Raw genomic sequence first — 24,903 nt, forward strand, 5'->3', positions numbered from 1 at the left:
CCACTCAAAAACTTTTATTTCTCTTTTACTGTTTATGACAACAGTCAACATGCAGTATTTTGCAACTAAAACACTGACTTTTCTCCACATATACTGTAGATAAGGTCATTTCTAAGTGTCAGGGAGATGAATGAACACAGGATGAATTGTTGATAAGATGGATAAACCCTCTCTCTTCTTCTCGCTCAACCCAACCAGTCCAGGCAGATGACCCTCCCCTCCCAGAGCCTGGCTCTTCTCTGAGGCTTCTGCTTGTTAAAAGGTGCCTACAAGTATCTAATTATGAGATATAAATATCCAATATCTAAGTGTTAGATTTGGTGCTATATAAATTAAACTGACTTCACTTGACTCTCCACCACAGTCGTCACTGACACCTCCTGGGTCCTGATAATTTTAGTTTTTATTCTCGTGATCTTGTTTTTGCATTCCAGTCAGCCCTCAGCAGCCTGTTAGTTATGGAACAAACACACACACACACAAGCACACACATGCACACACACACAATAGACATCTCCCATGTTTCAGACCGCATAAACAAAGTAGTTTGGTATCTCTATCGACAACTTGTCTTGTCTAGGTCCTGGTAGATAAGCTTGTTTTACTGAAGAATGTTCTGTCAAAGTCTAACTCGCTTGTTATGATTCTGAGCCAAATCTTTAACTGTCAGTTGTGCCTGGGTAGACGACTTAATGTGTTTACTTCAGCTTTGTTTTACAGGTGACAGAGAGAGGTGAAGTAATTGGCTGAAAACACCTCGTCCTCAACAAAGAGAAGCTGCAGTGAGGTCGGACCAACCCTGAAACATTCAGCCTGACACTAAAATAAACATATCACACATTATGGCGCCAGGTCTTATCAGGTAACCTTTCCCATTGAATTGTTCTTTCGTAACACCTCCTAGCCCTCGCAAAGACAGCGATATGACCTCTAGATGGTAAATAGCAGCTCAGTTTGCTGTTTGTCATGACCGCTGTACAAGGCTGAAGAGAAAATATCTTCAGTGAGACACATGGTTGCTTTTCACAAACCTAAAAGAAACTGGAATAATTTTTCTCCCAAGGAAATGTTCAGCCCTGAGCAATCAAAAAAAAAGTATTTTATCAAACTCTCTAAGTGGAAACTGAAATGGATAAAATGATGAAAGGAATCAAAATGATTGTGGAAGCAGAACTGAACTATTCTGAAACCTCCGTTCTGCCAGAGATCCGCTTTACGGTGGAACAACTTAAAGTGCAAATTCAACAAGCGCTCAAATGTTTTCACACCGATACTCAAAAAAGCATCTGCAAGTTATCAAAAACAATTGAAGAAAGTAACACTGAGCTAAATTGACCACAAACATTTGGAAAATGGAGGTTGAGAGTAAAAAAACAATTACAAAAGTTTGAACGGAAAACTTCTTCCTCTACCTAATCTCCTTCAAGCTCTACTTGTCCTGTGGACATGTTCAGCTAGCTTGTCCTCAAAATCTTCTGACACAATTGACAGTTTATTCCTCATCTGTGAGTCAACATTCAAGCATCCACAGACGCTAATGAATCGACTACACAAAGCCAGTCTCACAAGTGTATCTCAGATTCTGCCTGCAAGAAACCAGATTTCTCTGGTAAAGGAGTGCTGAGAGAGCACTTGGTCCTATCCAGTACGAAAACATCTTAAAGAAGTTTATAGGTTCTTAGGGCTGGATGGCCTGTTCCCAACTAGAGAGTAGGTAAATGAGACACACCTGTGAGTTGAAAGGATGGAAAACTAACAAAGACTGCTTGGAGGAGGACAGCCAGATAGGGGAAAAGCAGCAAAGGGAGATAATGAGAAGTTTAATCCAGTTATATTTGAACTAAAAGAAAAACAGTTACATATATACAGAGTGGAGTGAACAAGGACTGGTGGAAACAGGTTCGGACATTGCTGGTTCATCTAACTCTTTGACCTGCATGGATACGGCGGCGAGTTTTTTTGTTTTTGGCTGGACCTTTTAAAAATTCATATTACTACTCACTACATTAAAGTTTCCCCTCTAACCCCTCTGAACTTAACTGAACTGAGGCCTCGTCTAAACAAGCACGGGTATTTAAAACAAAATGATCTCAGCCCAGATAAGCGTTTTACACACCTGAAATCGCAAATTACAAGACCATATATGTACTCCGGGCCGTTGTGAACAGGAAGAAGATTGTCTACTCTTCAGTCAATGAAACTAAACTGCATGCCCTCATCCCCACAATGGGCATTTATGTGTGACTTTAATATTATCTGGGTTGAATATAATGAGATTCAACTGATAAAACTGAATTGATGGGTTGTGTTTTCTTTTTATTTTGTATATTGAGAGAGTTATCCCGGCTATCTGTCCAACTTGTTCATATCTGTATATTCAAAGTGACAGGTTGAGTATTCTGTCTGCCGTCCAGCTCTGTTGAGGATATTAGAGAAACATCTACGCTACAACTGACTCATGTGAGTTTCTCATTCTGTCCCTCTATGCGACTCATTAGACGAGCGCTGTGTGTGTGGTGAAGTACGTAACAGCGCCTTGATTTGCTGAGTGATTCCTTCACTATCAGATAGCACAATGACACTGTCCTCATCAGATAGTGTGTGTATGCATATGTATGTCCTGGACAGATAAATAAGGTATGCTTTTGTATGCACAGACATCACATACCTACTGAAACTAACAACAAGGTTTCCACATTTGGCAGTGATTGTGGCCCTCCAGCTGGAGTTCCTGTCAGTTCTTGGTAGATCAGTTTTAGGGTTTGATATTTTTGCTTATTCAATGAGCTGATGTGGCTCGGCACATCCTAATCCCTGAAGAGCAGAGCGAGAAGAAAGGGGACCCAAGAAGATTTATCTAACCAGGAACATGCAAACTAATGCCTTTAACAGACTCATATCAGGACACAATGTGCCCACTTGCAATCCTAATGACTGCAGCTAGTGCATTCGCTGACTTTCATTACCATGGGAGATTTAGAAATATGCATAGCAGTGAGGCAGGGGAGCAGGCCTGAACTTGAGCATACTAAAGAGCCCATTAATCCTTTTTAATTCTATTAAGAATCGGACTACAGCTGGATAAGGGGCCAGCAGAGTTCCAGAGACTACATCTTTAATGCCTTGGAGACCCACAGCGAAAAGCTCTTACTTAACAAAAAATCATTTCCAATGAAAATTCATTTCCTCTTCGCAGTCGAATCAATTCACAGCCTTAAGCAGCTTTTACTTGGTAGTAAACACAGACAGGTTGAATTTTGTGAGGACGAAGAGGTCTGTTTTATATCTTCATCAAAAGGGCAATTTCATCACTTCAAACTGGGGCAGAGTTTAGTAAATGGAATTTGGCTGAACTGCACATGCCTCGATGATGTTATCACTGTCAGACAAAAAACATGTATGACACAAGCGTCTTCTCCTTAGGCGTAAAGAGATATGCACGTGAGCTACGTGCCTTCTGCAGCACACTTATCTGTGCGTTGATTTAGATCAGCACTCCCAAGCTTCCGCTCTGCTATTTTTGCACCTGTCCAGTTTCACAAAAAACATCATAATCTTATCAAGGAATTCCCCACAGTTGAGTATGACGAAGAGGGAGAAAATGGGTTTTTCTTTCACAGTGAAGCATGTGGACAGTAATGACTTTCACCTGTTGAGATTAGAGATCAAATACCCCCCCATTCGAAATGACCACAGTGCCCGGCTACTGTTCCCACTGTGTGCACAGTCACAGCAGTGTAAATAGTGAGGCCCTTCTGCCTGGACCTCAGTAATCTGAACATACAGAAAATGTGCCTCTGCTTGTCGACCCCCATTCATTTCCATTAGGGCCACAGGGTTAGCGAGGAGGACGCCAGTCACAGTGTAAACGAGATGTCATGTTTGACAGGGTGTGTAAGCTCAGCTCAGTGGAGCGGCCTGCCTCTCGCTCGGCTCAGTCACACACACCTAAACATAAGAGAATAACAAGGTGCAAGGCAGACACAGATAAACAAGAACCTGTCACACAAGCACAGGCATATACGTTGCTCAGGAATGAAACGTGTCTCCTTAGTTACAGTATTATGAAACAAAACAGGCCTGAAAACCACAATCGCATTCCTTCCCACCCTGACACCCCACGCCCATCACCCTCACTCTCTCCCTCTCATATCTACCGCCCCATCTGTTCTGCCAACTGCTCCATTACTCCTTCCCTTCATTACTGGGCCACTTTTCCTGCTCGTCTGTCCCCCTTACATCAGCATTATGCACAAACCCATTAATGACGCTCTCTCTGTCTCTCCCATTTGCCCTCTCTGTCTGATCTGGGCTGCTTTTTTATTCTCCTCCCTCAGCCTGAAAGTGGATCGGAGGGGGGAAAAAAATGAAAAGAAATGAAAAGAAAATGCCTCAGACGCCCCAACCTGTATCGGGCTAAGCATCTCCATGGTAGCATGACCCCCTGAAACAGCCCATCATGCTCCACTGCACTCAAAAAGGACTGAGAGCAGGGAAGGGGCAAAGCGAGGAAAGGCGTGAAGGGGAGAGAGAGCGAAAGAGCTGTAATGAAAGAAACTAGTGGAGCACTGGAGTGGAAGCCTCCGAACACAGGAGGTTAAATCACTTATCATTTCAGTGTTTACTTTTTGTTTCAGCCCAGATTTCTTAACCTCCTCGCAGACTCTGGTATCCTGTCTAAAAAAACCTGACTTACAAATAGCTAAAAGGTTTATTTTACCAACTTGACTTAAAATATATGACATTGATGTTAAAGGGACAGTTCACCCCCAAGTCAAAAGTACATGTTTTTCCTCTTAAATGTGGTGAAATGTATCCATCTAGATTATTTAGTGTGAGTTGCTGAGTTTTGAAGATATCGACCGGCACTCGGCTTGTGGTGCATAAAGCACCCAAAAAATACATTTGAAAAACTCAACAGCAATGTTTCTTTCCATCAATCCTGACCCGGTTACTCAAAATAATCCACAAAGCTTGTTGTGACAGTTTCATATAGGAACAATTTTCTTTCTACCGAACTATACCAGCCAACTGCATCACCATGCAGCATCTACTCATGGATCAGAGGCTCGTGCTTGTGACAGCACAGGATGCAAACATTAATGGCGTCCTCCTCCGCTGAGCTGTAATGTTAGCTGGCTTATTTATCTGAAGTGGTTTCTGGTCCATGAGTTGATGCTCACTTCTTTCTGCACGGTGCATGAAAAATAGTTCCTACATGAAGCTGCTCACAACAAGGTCTGTAGATTATCTTGAGTAACTGTCATGATGTATGGAAAGAGACACTTGAGTTGAGTTTTAGTGCTTTAAGCACCTCAAGCCGAGTGCCATCTAGTTCTATCATATTTGAGACAAGTATGCGTGTGTCTAGTATACATATGATGGGCTGTGATGTGCAGCTTTTCATTTTTACTGACACTGACAATAATAGAGAACAGAGGAAGTTAAAAACATTCAACATTCATTTTATTGGTTTGGTTTTTTGAGTACAGTGGTTATTTCTGCCTTTTCTGGCATTCACAGACAAAACAAACATAGAACAATAACTGGGAACACAAAAAATATAGCTTTCTGATAATATCTGTGGCTCAGTCTAGTAGTTACAACAGATACAATAGTAACTCTCCGTACCTGATCAACACAAACGTAAATACAAACACTTAATAAACATGTAAAAACTGTCCAAAAACTGGAACTAATACTTTTGAAATTCTGTGTGGTTTATAAAATGAAATAGCTATTTACATTCAATTTGAATAATTATCATTTCAAGAAAAAAAAAATATAGTGTATGAGTCTGTCATTAACAAAAATAAACACTGATTATTCAAACTTGTGATAAAATATATAATATTGATTACAATTTCCATTAGGTTCCATTATGTACTTTCAAGTGCTATTAATAAAGATACACAGGAGAGCCGCCGGGGTCGCAGCCATGTCGGCTCTCCTGTCAGAGTGGCATAAATCAAGGTGCAGCTCAGAGAGTCCGGGGGCAAAAGTCAAAGGTTACAAAATTCAGTCAAAGCTCCACCTCTGAGACACAGTCAAAGTGGTTAGTACAGAAAAGTGGTAGTGATGTGGAAGGGTCAGATTCCTTCTCATCACGACCTCGGTTACACAAAAAGAAAAGATAACATTGTGTTACAGCACAAATACTGCTTTTTTTCTCTGCTTAGGTTATTGTTAATCATAGTGATGTAGGGCAGTCTGATTAGAGCAGCGGCACATCAGGCCACTGAAGGTAAAGGATGGTTAGAAGTTGAAGCCAGTGCTTGTTATCACTGCCAGTTCTGTTTTGTTTTTTTTTACATCTGAGGTCTGATGGTCTCAGTTCACAGCTGCTGGGTGATGTTTTCCGAGATCAGCGGAGGATCGAAAACAAAGAAGAGGCCGGCGCTTTTCTCCTCCTCTCTCACCCAAGACCAAAGAGTGACCAGTTCTGCTTTGAAAGCTAAATACATGCACTGACCGAAAGCCTCCGTCACAGAAGAAAACAAGTTCAAACTAGAAACTATCAACATTAGCAGCTTCTAAAAATCCTCTTGAAAAATATACATTTTTTATTTTTTTTCATATATAAAAAAATATCTGTAATATTACTATGCAGTTCTTTTCACTGGACGGGTTTGACTTACAGTCAAATGTGCTTCTTGTGTCTTCACATGTGTGAGTTTGTGAACATGTTAGATTGGTCTGTGAAGGTACGATTGCATGTGTTAGATTGTACTCTTTAGTTATATCCTTCTCTTAGAATGATTCCCTTTCTTAAAGACTTACATTTCTCTGCTATCTGCTCCTCAGCTGTGCTATCTGACATTCTCCCTGTCTTTCTGCAGTCCAGCTTCTCTTATCCTCTGATTCCTGGATTGATTGCATGCGCCTGCTAACAGACAGTTTGCTGGCTGGACAGTGGACTCTCCAGGGACATGCTGGTGGGGGACAGGTCTGGACGGGCGCAGGGCTTAAACATGGAGGAGATGTAGAAGGCCTGCAGGCACAGACGCAAAGCATGTGAGGATATGTATGCAGACCACACACGCTGTCAATCATCCACTGTTTATAAACACCATCAGGGATCAGAGTGAGGAAAATGAGGCAAATAGCCTATTGTTTAAACTAACTCCGTCAACAGAGAGCTGAGAGAAACAAATCCTGTAAAGACAGAGATAATAGTTTTTTCAAGACTATTTAGACAACAGTCATTTTCAACGTACCACCCAGTATGCGGTGAGTCCTCCTTGGATAAAGCCTGTGACGACGTCAGAGGGGTGGTGACGGTAGTCAGAGATGCGGGTCAGGCCAGTGTAGATGGCGATCATCACTAAGAGGAACTGTATTAGTGGGCGCAACAGCCGAGCTCCTCGCCACGACAACCGCGCCTGCAGGTAGAACTGCAAGAAAGAAAAAAAACATTGTTTGCTTACTCAGGTTGACAAATACTCAATTGAAAACAGTACAAATACAACATCTTTAAAGTTTTACCTCATCAACTTCATTGATTTTTGTAATTATATTCTTTTTTCAGACACGTTGTGACAGGGGCAACAACAGACTGACAGGTGATAGTCAATCGTGATTGGGTATGAAAGGGGGCATCCTGCAAAGGCTAAGTCGTTCAAGAGCAAGGATGGGGCGAGGCTCTCCACTTTGTAAACACATTATTGCATGATGGATATTTCCACATGGGCTCTGGAACACTCTGTAAGTCTGTTGTCAGTAAACACAGTTCATTTGCACAGGATTGCATTCTGGTTTTATTAAGGTTTCACACAGCGTCCAAACTTTTCTGGAATCAATTCAACTTCTATAAACACAGGCGGTGCCCTTCAAGAGGAATATACGACATCCACTCAGTCTGCTACCCAGAGGGGAAAGAGAAGCCTGGCAGGAGTCCATTAACACTATCTACACCCCATTTCCTCCTTTTGTTCATCCTCATCTCCTCCACCGGCGCTGCAGAATACATGTTTGTGTCTGTAAAAATGGGGTCACAGGGCGAGTGTGATGCAGCTTTATGGAGGTGGCTGGAGGTCTGTCTGGACGAGCCAAACACTGAGGAGCACGTGGCCTACATTCCTGCGGTGAGGCCGACGCTCATGGGGTCCTTCTCTCCCTCTCCTATCCCAGCTGAGTGCAGGTGTCACTGTTCCTGCCTTAAACATGAGCAGCTGGCCGCAGTCCTGGTGGCATGTTGCTACAGGTTTGACACAATCTCTCCAGGTTGTCTAAAACACTAGCTAGCAGCAAACTTGAATGTGAGGCTGTGTGTCTGTGTCTGTGCCTGCGGCGAGTGTGAAACAATAGAGCAGGGGTAGCAAAAACTGGGGGTCGTGTTTTTCTCAGACCACTTCTTCCCTTCGGTTCTTCACTCTTGCATTCCTCTCATTCAGTCTTTCCCTACTCATCCTTGTCTGTCTGAGAGGAGCTGCTTTTCATTTGGACTTCTTTATTGCACAAGTGCTAATAGGGGATTTTCTTTTCTCCTCTCTTTGAACATCTTCATTTCATATTTTTTTTCATCAGCTGCACACGACAAAATATTTAGGGCACCTAAAACTATAATTTAAGAGTTAATGATGGGGTTTACATGAGGAATATGGACACTTTTTTCTTTAAGAATGCCTTTGTCTCCGTCTAACTGTCGTTTCTCTCCCACAATGCACCCATGACTAGTGGGCAGTGCAGTGTGAGAGAACGGAGGAGAAAGATGAAGAGATGGGGGGAGGCTGGGGGAGAGGGGGGCATGAGAGGGTGTCTCTTGCTGAAAGAAGCCTGTCGATCTCTCAGCAGGCATATTCAGCCCTCCACCCCCCTCCTCTAAATGAAAGCCACAACAAGGCCTCCTCTGTCTGTGTAGTCTCTTCATCTATTCATGTTCCCCCGTGGAAAACATTCTCCCTCATTCTTTAACTCCCCCCTACTCTCCCCCCCTCCTCTCAGTCTCACCAGCTTCTTTCAGTCTGAAGCCTTTGGAGAATTGCTCCTCTCAAAGATCTCCTCCCTCACGATCAGGAAGTGTGAATATATTTAACAGCACATGTCTCTGTGTGTGTTTGTGCATGTTTAATTAGCTTATCTAGTTAATAGTTGCACAGAGTGCTCTCGGCCTCTAGAGACTGGTGCTGTCTCTAATAACTGAAACGCAAGTGAGAGCTGTAATATTTCCCCAACATTGTAAACACAGATCCAAATACTGTAATTACACAACACAAGCTCAGGTGAATGTGAAGGTCACATTCCAGTCGTGTGTGTGTGTATGCGTGGATATGTGTTACTCGCGTTGTGGGGACATTAATCTGTTTACTAACATTGTGGGGACGCATACCCACTCTGCTCTGACTGGGCAGCTCACACACGCCTGAACCAGCACCTCTCACCGTGTCTCAAGTCAGCTCTGACGTGTTTTCAGTTTCTCTTCTACTCTGAATATGGGCATAAATGTATGACAGGGTGATATAATGTGATGTTAAGAAGTCACAGAAACAAAGGCGAGACTACTGATGAGTATTTCAGGCACGGCAGTCTTTTCTGTGGGAGAGAGGAGCTCCTGTTGGTGCTTGTTTTACTTTCAAGACTTTTTTAATGCAAAAAAAACCTATTTAACACACTGAAGGAAAGGAAAAAAACAAAAAGTTAAGGCAAGTAGTGGTTAGGAAACAAATGTAAATCTATGTGATACCCCCAAACGGGTGTGTCTGTGTGTGTGTGTGTGTGTGTGTGTGTGGGTGTGGGTGTGTGTGTGTGTGCGTGTGTATAAAATTAGATTCGACTTACTGCCAGATAGAGCATGGTGTACATTGCGAAGGAAGCATGGCCGGAAAAAAAAGACTTCCTGAAAGAGAACATCAATAAAAAATGCCAAAGGTTACACATTAACTACAGAGCTTTTGTACTCCCCACCCTTAGCAAACACACCAAATCATTTCTGAATGAAAACACTCATGCACACAATCCACACACACCTTGCTTCTTCCACCAGCTTCTGATTAGTCTCCGTGCAGGTGAACTGGGACACGTAGCTCCCCACAGTGCAGTTGATGGACTCATAGGTGATTTTACAGACACTCAGGAAGTTGGGCCGCAGGCGTCCCACACTTAGCTTGGCCATATTAGTGAGAGACTGACCCACACAGCAACCAAAAATGAAGCTTCCCAGCTCCTTGTACAGGCACGACACATAGAGGTTTTGAACAAAAGCTCGCGAGTGCACGCCTCGGAAACGCACCCGGAAGCATTCAACCAGTGCGATCTGGGAAGAAAATAGGAAAAGAGAAACTGGTTAACATAAGTCATAAAGTACAGCTGCACAAAAACTGCAGCAGTGAAAGTAACAAACACACGTTCCATTACACAGTATTAAAGTGATGACAACTTTAACTCACTGTGCAAACACATAACAGCTATCGTTGTCTTACCGTTATGCCAGTGATGGCTATACCACCAATAATGAGCACGCTGTCAGGAATGACTTCTTTGGCTTTGTTAGGATAGGTGATGCTGGAGTCTCCGCAGAAGAAGCCTCGCTGGTACGGTTTCACCGCCTTCAACTCACACGCAAAGAATGGGATGGAGGCTGATGAAATGTGGGAGAGAAAAGGGAGAGGGGGGGCAGACAAAAAACAAAAGATGGCTTGATGAGCATGTGGTTTGTGCAACATAGATAAGAGACAGAGAGACAGAGACACTGTTGTCTAACAGGAGCATGAAGAGGACATGCTCCTGTGAGCGCTATTGAGTGTCAGTCATCTAGTAGCATGATTTCCAGATTCCTGTTGGATGAAGCATTCCACACATTGCTGCTTTTACCAGATTATCAGGCAGAAGAAGAGAAGACAGACGGACAGACAGGGAGATGGCCATGACGGCGGAGGTTTAAGATGAAGAAGGAGGAAGAAGATATTAGAGGCAGTGTTAGACACAGAATGTGTCAGGGTGCCAAAAGAGGACAATAAACTCACTGTAGGAAGAGTAAAGTATTGTTTATTGATGGCATGACTTTTAATCCACCTGATCTTACATTAACAATTGTCCTACTTATGTCTTCCCTCTGCTTCCTGCCTGGTCACTAATTATCAGAACTCTGTATCAGGTGAAAGTCGGCCAAGGTCTTGCATGCTTAAGCAAACAAACCTCACAGCCTGACGGTGAAAGTTCGTTGGGGGAAAAGTTGTGCAACGTTTTAATGGCGACATAAAGGGAGATGGTGTGTTTGTGTCCCCGGAAACAAGGACTGAGACACACAGCTTTTATTCTGTGTTATATACTTCAAACTCATAGCCAATAGCCCTGTAAGAGCCTGCCCAGCCTGCTCCATTTCTCTGTCCCCTATCCCATGTCCCCTTGTCACCCCATGGAATGCAGCGAGAACATGGGACTAATCATTAACCTCTGTGCCTCTTCCTGTCATCCCTGGCCCTGCTGGTTGGTTGGAACGCACCCAGGCCAAAACATTGCTCCTGCCAGGGAATCTCTCAGAGTACGTGACTGAGTAGTGCACAGGATACACACTCAAAATTAGGCCAAAAGGAACACGGCACAAATACACACTCAAAACCACAAACAATGGCAAGCAAACATGTTCTTAAGTAGGATAAATCGACCGTTACTGACTGCCAAAGAGCTGGACATGAATACCTGACCTACTAAAGGTAACAATGGCCACATAGGCTTTGGTCATTAACTATAACTAATCTAAAACTTTATATTTTGTCCCTTGTTGTTTCTGCTGTGTTTTTATTTTGATATTGTTTTGTACAGCACTTTGGTCAGCTCAAACTGTGTTTAAATGTGCTCTAGAAATAAACGCGACTTGATTTTTCTCTGTGTTTGCTATCACAACCATACAGTCCACTAATAAAACGCCCACTCATTCAGCCTCAGTGGACTGATAAACAATGATAACAAGGTAAATAATCTATAGGTTTGAGGCTATCAGCACAGAAAACACATGAGAAGACAACTCCTAACAGCCGTGTGACTACAGCTGAGACGTAGCCAGACTTGTTTAAGAACATTAAACCGCAGTCGAAAGTGTGTGCAAGCGTAGTCAAAGTCATGCTGACCCAAACAGAAAGACAAAATAAGATAAAAGCGAGCCCTCTTCCATATATTTTAACATGGGCCTTGGTAAGAAAACGAAGGAGGGAATGAGAGAGAGAAACATGTAGCAGGCAGATAGCCGAGGCTGTGAAGCCAGTGAAGAGAGAGAGAGATAGGAAACACCTCTCATCTGACCCCAATCTCTCACTCATCTCATTCAGTCGCCACGTCTACAAGTGTCTACCTCATGTAACGCACACATCCACACACAGGTGCTACCTGTTGTTTCAGACAAAGGAATTCTCAAACTATTTTTCATCTATTTTTAAAACCCGGTGATGTCTCGTCAGACTTCCTGCCTTTATAACTAAAGACAGTTGAATCTTATCATGCAATTGCATTATTGTATTAGTGTATTTGGTACATCATGTAATGCAATCAGTTGAAATCACCCTGCTACTAATTCTGCAGTCAAATCTTACATTGTAGAATCTAATAATGCTGAATTTTGTGGACGCTGTTGACAGCGTAGTTACGTTACCTCACATGTCTTTTAACATTACAGAAACTGCTTGCTTGAGGTACTTCTGATTAGTTTGTATTAGCTAAGATCATAGGAAGTATTAGATAAATACTTTGGGAAAGTCCCTTTTTTTTCTCGTTAATTTAAAAGGTAATCTCCTGTGTGAAGTTTTCCTGGTTCCTCCCTGCCACCTGCATAAAATTCTCACACATCTCTTAATCTTGTAATCGTAATCCTGTTATCTGTGTGTCATACCTTGGTGGAGACCTGCGGAGATATGGTCTGATTCAAACTGAGTGGGTGTGTGGATTTTTGTTTTACGTGACTATAATGCTTTTCATTCAATTTTAAATTAGTTTTAACCCCGGGCACAAAATTATCTGATCTAGCAAATGTAGCACCAGCTACCTGGTAAAAAAAACAAGTGGCTGATGCTAAATTTACTAGATTTTCTTTACTCAACAGCAACAAAAAGGCTGGGAGTATATTCATGTTCTCAGAGATTTAGGTGGTGGACAAAAAAGTTAATTTTGCATGAAAAAATGTAATGTATACATATGTGTATGTATGTTTATACTATGTGTGTATTTGGGATAAGGGGAAAATATTTATTTTACTGCAGATTAGCATGTGTTTGTGAGTTTGATGAGGCAAAAATAATCAGTTTGTAATCAATGTATAGTTGTAATTTTTAATATTAAAAGTAATACTTAATATTGGTATACTGACTGGGCATGAAAGATAAATTTACAGATTGTATGATTGCTGATAGTTCTCACTATACAACATGAAAGCAGATTTTTTTTATGCCCAGGAAAAGGAAGGGCTGGCAGTGCTTTGTAGTTATTTTTTCTACAGGCTTGGACACGCTACAAGTTCTTCTGAAGTGTTTTTTGATGATCAAATGTTGCAAGATTGAACTTCGATCATGTCAAACACAGTAACTGCTTGGGATATAATCAGACCAGTTTTGTGGCAAAGAGAGATCTTCTACTGCTTTCTATACCATCCATTAACAGGCTTTCTCTGCATCCTCATCACATTTCACAATATGGCCAGTCCTCGCTCAATAATCGATATTTTGCTGCACTGACAGAGAGGTAATGGACAGACTGTCCATTAAGGACACTCTGTGGTTACAGTAGGAACATGGACTTCTTCAGGGATCATTTACAATACATATAGGGGACTAATGGGAACCATTAAGTGCTGAGCCAGATAGCAGCATATTTTATTACCTCAGGCCTGCCAGTACTTGTGGCTTGTGTTGTCCATGTACAGACTAATGATCAAGAAGCAAAGATCATTCCACAGTGGCAACGCTGTTTGCTAAGCTTCTAAATAAAAAAATCCACCAAACTGACCTCAACCTGAGTTGTGTCACAAATTCTCAGTACTGCAGAATAAACGAAGCAAAGGTTTCAGAAACCACACGCAGCATCCTCCACAATCCTGTACACACTACAAGCTCCTTTGTCACAGTCAACCTCTATGCTTACAACTACATTAAAACAGTTTTCACAACAAGACACAAAAACACTCCAGAGACCCTCACATCATCTGTCAGGCAGCTGTGAGCAAACCTCTGCACCTGGCCAAGACATGCTTTAAAAGAGAGCCGGCCAGGAAAGCCTGCGAGGGGACCCAAAAGGAGGCGGAGGAGTGGGTCGGCTAAGAGAGCCAGCCAAAATGTGCTGCTCGCTGGGCCTGACACTCAAGCAGGAATGCTTTCAAATAGTCAAAAGGGATAGAAAGAAAGAAGAGGGGGAGAGAGAGAGGGAGGGAGGAAGGAGAAGAGGAGGAATGAGAGCAGAGGGGATATGAGCCTCACTCTGAGAAACTCTTCTGGTTCTAATTTACACATCTATGACCACAGCCCAGAATGAGCTCACTGTGAGAGGAGAACAACAACAACCAAAAGCAAGAAATAAAAAAAACTATGGAGAAAGTGATTAAAGGCAGCCTGCTAAAAAAGAGGGCAGATGGTAGTTGCTCATTGACATGCTCTCCAGACAAGTTGCTTAACATCTGCTGATCGATAGAGTGTCAAACTAAAAACTAGGCTAAAATGCATAGCCAGGAGGCTAGAAAATTGACAAATGGGGGTGAGGGCAGTAATACAGGGGTGAGAGAAAACTGGAGAGATGGAGCCAAGAGAGATGCGGCGAGGGGTTACTCTGCGGAGAACAGCAGACGGAGGCGATTAGTGGTGGTTCTGGAATGTGAGGGTCAGAGATCTGGGCTCTGCTGGGACCCGCTCTGTAAACACGACCCCACCTCAACCAGCAGAATACCCCCAAACACACTCACGTACACATAAAAACCTCACTGGGATGCAAACAAACCGAAGCCGCAGCCACATACAACCAAACAAACCACCAAAAAACCCACCAGCGACTGGGAAGAAAAACTAACCAACCAAATAAACCACACCAGAGCCAAAGAATCCTAAAGGGATGTATTGAGGCAAACAGCCTGTTCACTATCACAGACCTAAATAAACTCTTTTGGAGGCTGTTGCTACAAACAAACAGCCTGTGCATCATAGATTAGCATTACACTCTGCCTGCAGCTATATCCAAGCCACAATAATGGCCATCTGCGTCATCACAGCCAATAATGTTTGACTGTACAGGCTACATCGTTCTACATTTGCCCTCTGATAGGACTGGAGGACAGACAATTAGTGACCTGTCAACACAGGTCCATCTGGCCTGCAGCTCAGGGCTGGGCTGAGGCTGGGCTACAGCCCAGCCTGCTGCAGCACCCTTCAGGGGTGGTCCACCCTCACTGGGCCCCTCACCAGCCTGCATGTGCCAGTGTTTCCCAACTAAATTTTAAGCTGCTTGTTTACCTTTAAGTCAACATTGCAAAAAAGTCATAAGGTCGTGAACTGAACTGTGAAGTGTCGTAATTTGAATCTTTGCAAGCACGAGAATCTGTGGTAACAACATTACAAGAAGCAGAGTGACGGCCGCCTAACATGCTCGTAAACAGCAGTCTGCAGTTGGGTTGGGTGGGCTTGAATGATTATTTACGCAATAATGACTTTAACTGCACAAAGTCTCGGTCTCCATAAGCCAGCCTTGGTTTGTTCTTTCACCTAATCACTATTCAGTTTGTGACAGGGCAGAGCCAAGCCTTTTATGTTTCACCTGATATAAAAAGTCTTTGTTTGAAGAGGCAGTCCAGGAAGAGACAGTATGCACCATCACGAGGCTCAAGCACACAAAAGAGCACAGTTACAGACACACAAACAGACAGACTGTTGTACCGTAGGGCAAGTAACACTTACACAGGAGATGAAGTCATTCACACCAAGGCTGTGATTATGATTGTCAAGCATAACCCAATAAAGTACTGTGCATGCATGTGTGTCCTAGAAGTCAGTTCTCCCTGTTCATCCTTGGTGGCCCAGTCCAGGTAGTGGAAAGGTAGGATAAGGTTGAGTGGTAACCCCCGGCACTGACACACAGCCAGCTATCTTTCCATAATTGTCTGGGTTATTCTGAGGGACTGTGGTTTTTTTTGTCTGCTCTGACAGTAGAACAAACAGTCTAATCAGTGGAGAACAAAGAGGGACTGAGGAGCCACAACAGTCCTGGATCTTAGTTAACCATCTGCTATCATCAGCATCTGCTACTGCCTGACCTCATGCAAATTGTTTAAGTAGATACTTACAGGGTCACAGGTTTGTCATATTTCTTAAGAAATATGTTGTATTCATCCGCATCATAAGCACTGACAAAAACAAGTCATAAAAAGGCCAAGAGTGAAACAGAAAGACAGCTGAAAGTACCCTGCTGGCCAGAAATGCTAATATTTATTGAGGAGTTTGAAGTGTAATGTTAACAGACACACAGAGCAAAAGAAAGTGTGTGTAAACTGAAAATTGTTTCTTGTTAGCAAGGTCGTTCTAACTAAAGCTGAAACAATTAGTCAATTAATCAATTAGTCGACTGAATGAAAAGTGATTATTTTGATAATTTTATTGATGCACGCTCTGGATTTTTTCAGCCAATAGAGATTTTACCCAGCTTCTCTTAGCTGATACCAACAAGAAAACCAATAATTTCACTTCTTGTGTTTTATAAAGTTCCTAACCTGTCATTTATGCACACCTAACAGTAGGGAAGGCTAAAAGTAGTGAGCAAAGATGGATGATATTATTCCATAGCTCTACTGCTTATAGTCTGGCTTCTCTTTGTTGTGTTGAAACTCTTCTCCTCCTACTTCTTCTTCTCTGTATTTATTGAGACTTTTCCCAATATCCAAAGCTTTATCGGTCCTCCAGTCTTTGAGTTTTGGACCATTTTTCATCATTTTAACATTTTTTAGACAAAATAATGAATCGTGAAAATGATCGTCAGCTTAATAGACTAGCTGAATAGTTGCAGGCCTACCACCAGCGCACCAGGTGAGCTCTTTCTTGCCCCCTCTTCTGTTACTGTTACCACTGGCCAGTGGAGACATGCTTCCCACAGCTGCTTCTGTTCTCTCCTCACTTCACTGACCTGCTTCCTGGAGCCCGGCTCTGGAGTTCAGGGCATGAGTGGTGAGGGCTGAAGTGGGTTGTCTGTGTGCCTGTCTGATTCAGCAGGAATATAAAGGACCCGCCACTGTGGTATGTACCTTGGAAACTTTAAAGGAGCTCTCTGGTGGTTTCTGTGGTGTGAAGGTAAGGGTGTGCGCTGCGAGGTGAGGTGCTGGCAGTCTGCAACGTGAGAACGACATGGGGTTGTGGTTGAGACTGGAGGGGAGGTATTTGGAATAGGGGAGCCTGATTGTGGTAGTGCTGTATGTATGGAAAGAGTTGAGAGCTGCAGGGTTGTTTTGTCTGAGTGTTTTGGTTTGCAGTGAAACATGCATTTGGAACGACTTCAGACGGAGCAGAGCTTGAGAGGATGAAGGAAGAGAAGGCTCCAGCAGGTGAGATGTGACACAATGATAAAATGGTCCCAATGATGAGTAACAATGCCATGGCGCCAAAGGGGGGATGTCTAAGTCTCTTTACGGGGGGGCAGACAGAAAGAAGACGAGTCATTAGTTCTGACAGACGTACAGGCGGGGCTACAGGCTGTATTCGGATTCAGGTAGATACTTTGATGTTAAACTTCTCCAAACCCATTCTAGCTAATGAGCACTGAGGATTAGAGCACTACACACATCTTCATTCACTCATTACGGCTAATACCTATGGACCACCCTGGGCACTTACGTAACCGCCATCGAGGAAAAGATTGCAGCTGCCTCATTAAAAGTACATTTGAAGCTATTTGCTGTCGAACAGTTCCTATCCCTCTCAATACTACTTCCTCACTTGGACATGAACAGACAGCTGTGGATAAGATCCCCTCAGGCGCCCGTGGGTCTGACCTCTGACCCCTACTGTAGATCCTCATCCCCGTCTCTGTTTCAGGCTACTCTCCCACCCCAGGGCTGTTCAGGCTCTCACTTGCCCCTCAGCCTTCAGGCAAACGAGACATTTCTGAGGGCTGAGCTGGCTCTGGAGAGCTAATGGGTGAAGGGAGACGTATTGACAGCAGAATACATGTGTCCATGTAGACTGTCTATGGCAGAGCGTAGCTAATGGATTCCTGCTTCTGCAGTGCTGTCAAACGGGAAGGAGATGCATTAATACACTAACGAGGGAGAGTAAGCAAAATCACTTCTTCCACTCGCTAATGATTCGACTGAGCCATTTTTAATGGCTCTCCATCTGTCATCCGCAGAGTGACGCCAGTGTGTTCCATAACTTCAGAGTGTGTTTGATCAGGGCCCGAAACACGCAGCAAAACACACCCGGCGAATTTGTCAACAAACAGCACGCACATGGCAGCTGTAGTAGGGTGCCTGCATTGGCAACCATGACTCATCCACAAAAACACCCACACCCACACTTTTACTCTCATAGGCACGCACACACACATAAATACATACACATAGGAGACAATTTAATATTCCTGGCCCTATACACACAGACATGCTGTGACGTGTTGGCCTTTTGCTGTCTCACTCACTTGGCAGCTTTCTCTGCCAAAAGAATAGAAGCAGGAATCCTCTACGATAAACCCGCCGCCCGCCCAAAGCACACAAACAGACATAAAACACACACACACACACACACTCACACACCTCGCTACATTGCTGGATCACCTTCAGTCCCAAAATAGAGTTTGTCTGAGGAATAAGGGACAAAAAAGGGGGGGAAAGCAGATATAAGCTGGAAAAAGGGAGCCCTTTTAAAATTCAGATCTCTTCGGTAGATACCGGTCCTCTCGTCCTGGCATGCTGCTTCACGTCTAGAACAAAAACACACTCAAACACACCAGTGATCAACTGATTCCAGCTTTCTCTTTCTGTAGAACCCAAAAACTAGTTGTGATTTTACAACTGGAAAAAAATCACTTTCCTGTTTAAAACTGCCAGTTCTATGCAGGTGTGACAAATGTCAATAACATCTTGTGCATTAGGGCTGCAACTTCAAATTATCCTCATTATCTTTTTATTTTCACAATTAATCATTAAGGAGGTAAAATGTCAGAACATTTTTTTAAATGCTCATCACGATTTCCCAGAGGCCAAAGTGACGTCCAACCAACAGTCCAAAACTCATAAATTACAATGAAAAGATGCAAATTCTCTGATGTAAGAAGCTGAAAAAAGCAAACATTTTGATATTTTTGCTTGAAAAAAAGACTGAAACGAGTAGTCGATTATCAAAACAGTTCGCAATTAATTTTCTTCTGACCGACTTAGCATTGTAATGCTAATGGTTGCAGCTCTTTTGTGCATATAGTATGAAACTATTTCACAATTGACCTCTGCAAGAAGGTTAAGCCTAGTGGCAATTGTAGTGTTCCTCTAAGCTGTATACGCTAATAGCAGGCTTTCAAGTGTCACTTCCAATCATTTCCCAATTACACTTAAGAGAGCCAATAACTGGCTTTATTGGGGTGATGACAGAGTAAGGACCACCTGTGCAGGAGGGAAACAGCAGTGCAGGCTGCGAGGCCTGTCCCTGCATGCTCTGCAGATATGACAAACACCCGCCACCTCCTGACCTCCCTGTGGCTGGACGCTAGATCTTAGATGCAGCCACGGGGCGCAGATTCTGTCAGCTCTCTCCCGGTCAAACCCCTACAGACCCACCAGGAATGCATGAACACACTTAGGAACACAAGCAAACACTTGCATTCTGCAGCTTACTTGGAACTGACTGACACTGAGCTGAACCAGAACAATCTTTCTCTGTGAAGCATCCTTTGTGTGCATGTCAGAACAGCCCCATAAGCAACACCTCCTTATGACTGGGGTACAACAATGTTAGACAAGCCTGGTGTTGAGTAAGAGTCTGATCAGGTAACCTGAGTCAAAACCGCAGTTTATGTCCTCAACATCCATGCATTCCACAGCTCATGCATTATTCCATACCATGCTAACTTTATGTCACCACTTTGACTGTTTAGTAAATAAAAAACACACGGAGACGCTGTGAAATCCTCACATCACTGTGGAATCCCTCTTAAGCTGATAGCATAATTAGGACAAGATGCTTCGGGGTAAAATTCCAGCATTACAGTGGTGAATGAGCCCCTTTACAGGGTGAATAATGCCAGCGGCCAGTCAACCATCTGAGTGAATCTGATGATGGCATTTTTAAGGGAAAATTGGGTTAGTCAGAGATAAGAGGGTTTAGCTAAAAGAAGGGCCCTCTTCATTTTCACTGAGTGATGGCATTCACTGCCAAATACCCACAGATGAGTCAAGATCAGGCCTCTGCTGATAACTGACATGATGGCTAACATAGCTGAGACATGCTGGAAGCTGCCAGACAGACAGGAATCGGTGAGTACTCTAATAGCTCATGAGCAAGAATGGGTTTAACAATGTGTTATACTATATTAGGGATAGACTAATTATCGGAGCCAGTATGCAGCATTTTTCCGCTAATCAGAATTAGTGAGGGTTTTCTTGTCCAATTGCGGATGAAACAATTTAAAAGTGTTCAAGTTTGGCTCTGATGCAGCTGTTTCTCTCTGTCTGTGTAGTCACCAGTCTGCAGTCCGATTGGTTACACGTCACGAATAATAAAAATCTTTCAACACTAATTCATCTGAATCTGCACAGTAACTAGTAACTAAAGTTATTAGATAAATGAAGAGAAGAAAAAAAAAATTGCTTCCCAAAGGAAGAGAAGTGGAAGTATAAAGTAGCGAAAATGGAAATACTATAGAGTAGTAGAGAGATTATCATTTCTACCCTGGTTTCAAATATCAGTTATCAGTCTCCTGATAATACTAATAATCATCATCCTGAATAAAAACAGATCTGTCGATATACTATATAATTCAATATGATGCTGTCATTGTGTGTTGAACAATTGACCACATGTTTTGTTTAGCAGGTGGCGATGTGGTTATTGATCTGAGAATGATGTCTGGTTTTGCTTGATAAAACTATAGGGGTCTGATTTGGGTTTATTTGAGAAACTACACCTAATGGGCCAGAAAAAAAACACCCCTTTTATTTTACCAAAGAATATTTCAGTCACAAGACGAACTCACTCTCTAAATCCTCTCAGATGGGTCTAGCTTGAGGCCCAGTGACTCAGTCTCATGTTGTAATCTAGTGGGAAAGAGGATAAGAGGGGTCAGGGCACGCAATTTTGTGAGAAAGCAAGTGGCGTGCTTAGTGTGTGTCGGCGGAGGAGAACTGAGAGAGACCATTTCCTCCCTTCTGCTGACTGATGCTGGGTGACTAGCCACTTCCTAAGCACAAAACAAAGCTGCTGAGATGTGTGCAGAGTGAACAGCTAATAGCATACCTGCAGGGGTTAAGAATAACACGGCAAAGAAACTAACTGCCTCACACTGTCGTTTTGTCTGCCAGGCTGCTTCCTTTGCTTTAACTGCCAACGAGACTGAGACCTGTCGGTCTGCCTAGACGGGTTCTGCCTCTGTCATGTTTGCTGCAGGTCCGAATAATCACTCAGTCGCTCAGCACTGATGCTCCCGTCCCAATCATAGTCATGTGAGATGACGACATGAAACTTATGACTCTACATTTTGTCCCAGTCTTCACTAAACATCACAGTAAAGCAGGTACCACACTGAAACCGGCTTTTAGAGGATTTTAGATAATTTACCCCACAAGGTTGAACAGAAGTAGAAAGTAATTTAGTGTTTTTATTCTATTCCTCTTAAAGTCCAATACATTTCTAAGGTACTGGAATTTCATTGACGTGTTCCCATTTCGTCAGACATTTACGCGCTATAACATTTAAGAGATTTCTGCCAATGAAAAGTTCATTCTCACTATTACAGTAAATCATGAACTGAGGGCACAACGAGAGAATGTGTGTGTGATCACATTAAATCTCAACTACTGAGGTCATCCTACATTTAATATAATGATGATACTCATGCTGCTCTATATGATTAAAACACAATTGGACCAAATCTTATCACATGGAGGTTTCTGATATTATATGGGTTATAAGATGGATAGTGCTGACTATGATTATGTTGCAATTTTTGTTTTCTTTTTTAAGGCTGCACGATTAAACTATTATTTCAGTAGATGTTATGCTTGTGATGATGTGAATGATCATTATGATGCTGTTTTGTCACACGTTTCCTTTATCATCTGCGATATCGATATTGCACTTGGTCATATTGCAACTTCTACGTTTCAATTCACTCTGCTTATCTGTGAGTTAAGTAAACGTAAATACACAACAACATCTGCAAGCTTGCTCTTCCTCCACTGTAAGTTTAAAACCATCAGATTTTGATTCGCAGACCGAGGAAAGCGTCTTCTTACTGTGACAGTCTGCAGGCCTGGACAACTTTTGAAAGCTGGACCATAAAATGATTGATGGATTACTTCACGATAAGAAAAATACACAATTAGCCTATCACATCCACTGTCAAGTGGAATCCATTAGTGATTACAGCAAAACTAATTCTGAGCACTCCTTCATTATGGCTCCGTCCTGTGGCCCCTGAGTTGTTTTCCCACATGTTGTTCCTGATGTTCCTCCCTGTGAAAACTGCTGGTTAATTGAATTATAAACCTGTACCAGCCTCCAGCTGAGCTCTGCTAATGAATCTGTGGCTGACGTCCAGCAGTCCTGCAGTGAGAGGCGCTACAGCGCGCAGTGAACAGAGGTAATTTTCGGCACGAGAACACAAGCACGGGGCCATGTTTTTATCCCAATTCCCACGTTCTTCTCCCGGGAACTTTGGGGGGGTTACCATGGGAACAGATGAATTCCCGGGACAACTCTGCTGCCAGCTGAGCTCCCCTCCTCCCTCCCTCCTGCCCCCACGTGCACCGAGGGGAACGGGCTGAAACTTTGCTGCCTGTTTGAACAGTTTCCACTTGACTTCTGGAGAAATACTTTGCAGCTTCGTTGACTTAAACAAATCCCCCTTCGATGTGTTTTGGGTTTGTTTTTTTTTTCCAAGAGAAAAAACAGTTTCGTTTAAACTCCTTCAAACCCTCTTTAAAGTTGACATGATCCACAGAGCTGCTGTTGACATGACACAAGGCAAGCTGACAGACGTGTGTGCGTTATTTAAAAGTGTTTCAAAGTTACTTACTGCAGCTTTAAAAATGGCAAATGGTGCATTTAAATTGTGGCCTAATTGTTGTTGTTAAACTGATCAAAGAAAATAAGTTTGCCTCAGGTCAAACCCAGTAAAATAGGTTAGATTAATAGACCTGTTCTTACCGACACAAAGACATATTACATCCAGACCGACAAGCATCCTCCTCTTGGTGCAAAACGCCTGTTCCTCCTCAGGCTGGGCGAGGAAATGATTCCCGGCTCCGTTCTCTCTACTTTCCCCGGCACCGCCGCTGTCAGCCAGCCGCAGCTGGAGCTCCGCGTCCCGGGGCAGCGTGTTGCTGTTGGTACCGGTGGAATTGACCTTTTGCATGTCTTTACACGTTAATGACGTAAAAAAAAAAAAAAAAAAGTAGTTGCAATGAGTCTGTTTTGTCGTGGTAAGCTGGTGAATGATGAAAATTCCCAAACTTTTCAGTCCATCCGCCGTCGGTGCGACAAATCCATGTCAAGGAAAGTTTGACAGCAGTGGACCCTGCTCAACCAACCAGCCAGCCAACCAGCCAGCCAACCAACCAGCCAACTGGTAGTTAAGGTAAACTCACACGTTTGTCATCAAAACGCGAGAGAAAGGTGAAGGCCAAGTGAAAGAAGGAGGGAACAAAAACATCCGAGTAAACTTCAGACCTCTCAGCCAACTTCTTCAGAGTGGGAGCGCGTTGTTCCCTCTGCTCCCGGATCGTCCCGGACACCTCTCTACAGCGTGATGGCAAACACACATGAATGGAAAACACAACTTTTAGTCCAAACTTTCAAAATAAAAGCGCTCTCTCGATGGGTGTTATTTTCGCCGTTGGTCGAGGAAACTGTGACATTTATTTTGGTAGAAAAGTCGTCTTATTTCCGGTGTTGTTCAGTTTGACTTTACGCAGCTGCGTCAAAACCTCCGCGGTTAAAAAAAGAAAAAAGGAAAACAGCTAGTAAATCAATGTGTGTGACGACGAGCCTGGAGCGCACAGCCTGTTTCGATCCACCTGACCTGACAGCTGAAGCCTACAGGACTGTTCCTCTTCACTGCGATGTCTCCTGTCCCATTAAACTTGTCCCACCCCTGTGAGGACACGTCCCACATACACCTCCTGCTCTGTCTCAGAATAATACAGCAGATTTAACGAGATTTGTTTCAGCTTGCACAAACCCTGGAGGTTTAAACCAGCAGCGAGACATATAGACTGTTATACTAATAATGTATGGAAGCCAACTGAGGCCAATATAGTGAAAAAAGGAGTGAATCCATCCTGTCAGCATAATGAGAAACTTTCTCAAAATAATGAGGCACCGTCTCAAAAAGAAACTTTATTCAAATACATCTCAAAATAATGACTTACTCTCTCAAATAATAAGAAGCATTCTCCAAAAAGACTTACTTAAATCTTAAAATAATGAGTTGGTATCTCAAGATAATGACTCTGTAGTATCACAAAAAAGACTGATCTCAAAATAAGGACTTAGTATCTCAAACTTATTGAGGAACTTCCTCAAAATAACAACTTACATATCTCAAAATAATGAGTCACTTTTCTCAAAAAGGAACTTTCTCAAATATAAATACAATGACATAGTGTCTCAAAATGAAGGGAAACCTACTCAAACTAATGACTAAAGCCCAGCTGATCCCAGCTTTAGTCATAATTATAAGATCATATGTCACTATTTTGGGAAAGCTTCCTTTTATAATGACCTTCACTACACAATGGGCTTCCAT

General features: G+C 42.9%; 1 protein-coding gene across 1 annotated transcript; it reads right to left on the reverse strand.

Moving 5' to 3' along the window:
• Window positions 1-5,449: 5,449 nt before the first annotated feature.
• Window positions 5,450-24,201, reverse strand: ppap2d (phosphatidic acid phosphatase type 2D). The gene is made up of 6 exons (XM_073494114.1): window positions 23,304-24,201; window positions 10,419-10,576; window positions 9,966-10,252; window positions 9,778-9,835; window positions 7,218-7,394; window positions 5,450-6,991 (listed from the first exon to the last, which is right to left on the reverse strand). The coding sequence occupies exons 1-6, from the start codon at window positions 23,509-23,511 to the stop codon at window positions 6,887-6,889; spliced, it is 993 nt and encodes a 330-aa protein (XP_073350215.1). The 5' UTR covers window positions 23,512-24,201; the 3' UTR covers window positions 5,450-6,886.
• Between the last annotated feature and the right edge of the window lie 702 nt (window positions 24,202-24,903).

The sequence above is a fragment of the Pagrus major genome, chromosome 23 (assembly GCF_040436345.1).
Source record: "Pagrus major chromosome 23, Pma_NU_1.0".
In the NCBI taxonomy this organism is placed as follows: Eukaryota; Metazoa; Chordata; class Actinopteri; order Spariformes; family Sparidae; genus Pagrus; species Pagrus major.